General features: G+C 36.5%; 1 protein-coding gene across 1 annotated transcript in view; it reads right to left on the reverse strand.

The window, feature by feature from the left end:
• pcsk1 (proprotein convertase subtilisin/kexin type 1) overlaps window positions 1-2,331 on the reverse strand; it is an 18,312-nt gene extending 15,981 nt beyond the window's left edge. Inside the window, exon 1 of the mRNA XM_014017057.1 lies at window positions 2,072-2,331. Coding sequence (XP_013872511.1) covers window positions 2,072-2,260 — 189 coding nt within the window. The 5' untranslated portion in view covers window positions 2,261-2,331. The remainder of the gene's footprint in view (window positions 1-2,071) is intronic.
• Between the last annotated feature and the right edge of the window lie 6 nt (window positions 2,332-2,337).

Raw genomic sequence — 2,337 nt, forward strand, 5'->3', positions numbered from 1 at the left:
GAGTCAGATGGGTCAAAAAAATCGGATTTGGGTCGGATTTGCCTCCAGTGTGAACGTAGCCCAAGATTAACCTTCAGGGTGGATATAGCTCCCTAGCAGCCTCGCACCGATGACCTAGTTGATGTCATCATTTACCCAGAATGCTTTGCATGTAAATAAAATGGCCCCATCTGTGTAATATATTTTTAAACTTTTAGTTTAAAGATTATAAAAACTGAGCATCCTACAGTATTTTTACAGTTTTTATTTTACAGTTAAAATATGTTTATCATATAAAGTCTGATGTTACAACTAACCGTGGATCCCTTTAAAGACAATAAAACTTACATCAGTAGCTCTTTGAATAATACTGGAAACACTTACACCAAGCCAAACTAACTCTATTTATATTGTATTGGATGGAGAAGGCCTACAATGTACATCCTCAGACAAAATTGTTCTCAAATGTTTGAAAAAGAAGCGTAAAAGATGAATAACAGAATAATGTTCAGATTAACAGGTAAGTGTCGTGAAATTTATGCCACATGCTTGATTTTTTATTTCTTGCTAAGTTCATGGTTCTTTAAATGTGAGAAATGTGATCCACGTCTCCAATCTGGAAATATAGAAAAAGTTTCACTGTTTCACTTCAGTCCACATTAATTGTCTTATTTGTTCTATCACCAGATTAATTTAAAGTTTTGCTAACTTAGATTAATAAACTTTGCCATAAAAACTGACATATTTTGACACCTTATCAAATAAGATCTTTTTCAAATGTAAAGAAATACTGTAYGTGAGGCATACAGGGGCTCAGTTATAAAGCAGCTTATATAACATAAATGCCAGACAGAATAAAACAAAAAGGGRTTTTGCTGTATTTGATACTCATCTGACGTTTTTTCCTACATGGAGGACATAATACACTCTAAAAATCTGTTGTTGACTCAACTTTTAAAAACTGTTGCATCAATTTTCACTCAGCCTTTTAAGTTACTAACATTACCTATGATTAAGTAAATCCAACATTCAGGTTCAGCTAACTCACCTGGTTTAGCAAACAAACATGATTTAATTTGACCTTCAAAAGCTTAATTAAGTTGAAGCAACCAAATATTAATTTAAGTGTTTTTGGTGATATTAAGCTGACAAATTACATTAGTTGAGTTACTCTAACTTACGTTTTTGCTTACAGTATATCATATTCACAAATATCCATGCAATTTMTTTTTAAAGTTACCAAAGTAACTTTTCATGTTGTACAAACTTAATATTTTCTGTCATTGAGTGATGACAAAAATCCAATGTACTCAAACATTTAAGCTGAGGCGGTGCTTTTTAAATTTTTTTTGTAGTGCTCTGTGGTGCCAACTCACTTAAACATGTACTTGAAGACACTTTTATGCTGAAAAATGTTTTATGTTAAGCTCCACCAACAAACACCATGGAATTTTTTAGGGTGTAATTATTGATTTAACTGAACACATGTATAATGAGATGAGCAACACTGGAACAAAGTAAAATGAATAAAAGGATTTTCCTGTCAAATGAAACACTGAACAGTTGTCAGGGTATCATGTCCAAAAATGCTCCTTATAATAAACAAGATGGACTTTTATGAATGGCTCAGAAAATGTTTTTAACGTTTCTTTAATTATAACAAAAGTCAAAAGTGTCTCCAGCAGTTCTGGACAGGTCCTCTGACTGAGTGTGAACCTGTCAGGTTGGGTCAGGACCTGTGAGGTCAGGTCTCGTCAGAAGTGATGAAGCAGTGAGTCACAGCTTGCTGTAATCCTGTGATTTAACAGGGAGCTGAAAAAGCGTTTCCATTGAGAGAAAAACAAAAAAAAACCTGATTTCCTATTTCCTGATCGGCTTACTGACAGCACCACCCAGCTTCCTGGTTTAATTAAAACCGACTGGTGTTCCTGTTTGGCTGCGGGTTTAAACCCTTTTTTTTTTTTTAGATTAAAACTGAAGCTGCGTAATTTTCTCCCCAAATCCAGCCTCGAAAAGCTCCCTTATAATAAAACCCTCTYAATATTTCATCTGACTCGGTGTGTTTGCTCCAGGGCGTTGGTTGGTGCCTCACCTGTCGGACCAGATCGTAGTCCAGCTCCCTGGCGATGGCCTCGGCGGCGGACATCCCTCCGGGGATCTCCACGGCCCACTCGTTCAGGTACTGTCTGTCCCCGAACAGGGAGCCCAGAGAGGCGGGGAGCGCGGAGCAGAGGACGGCCAACACACAGAGCAGCACCGCTGGACGGCATCTTACTTCCATGTCAGGTGGGGGAGAGCAAACAAAAAAAAAAAAAAAAAAAAAAAAAAAAAAAAAAAAAAAAAAAAAAAAAAAAAAAA

This window comes from Austrofundulus limnaeus, unplaced genomic scaffold, assembly GCF_001266775.1.
Source record: "Austrofundulus limnaeus strain Quisiro unplaced genomic scaffold, Austrofundulus_limnaeus-1.0 Scaffold160, whole genome shotgun sequence".
Taxonomy (NCBI): Eukaryota; Metazoa; Chordata; class Actinopteri; order Cyprinodontiformes; family Rivulidae; genus Austrofundulus; species Austrofundulus limnaeus.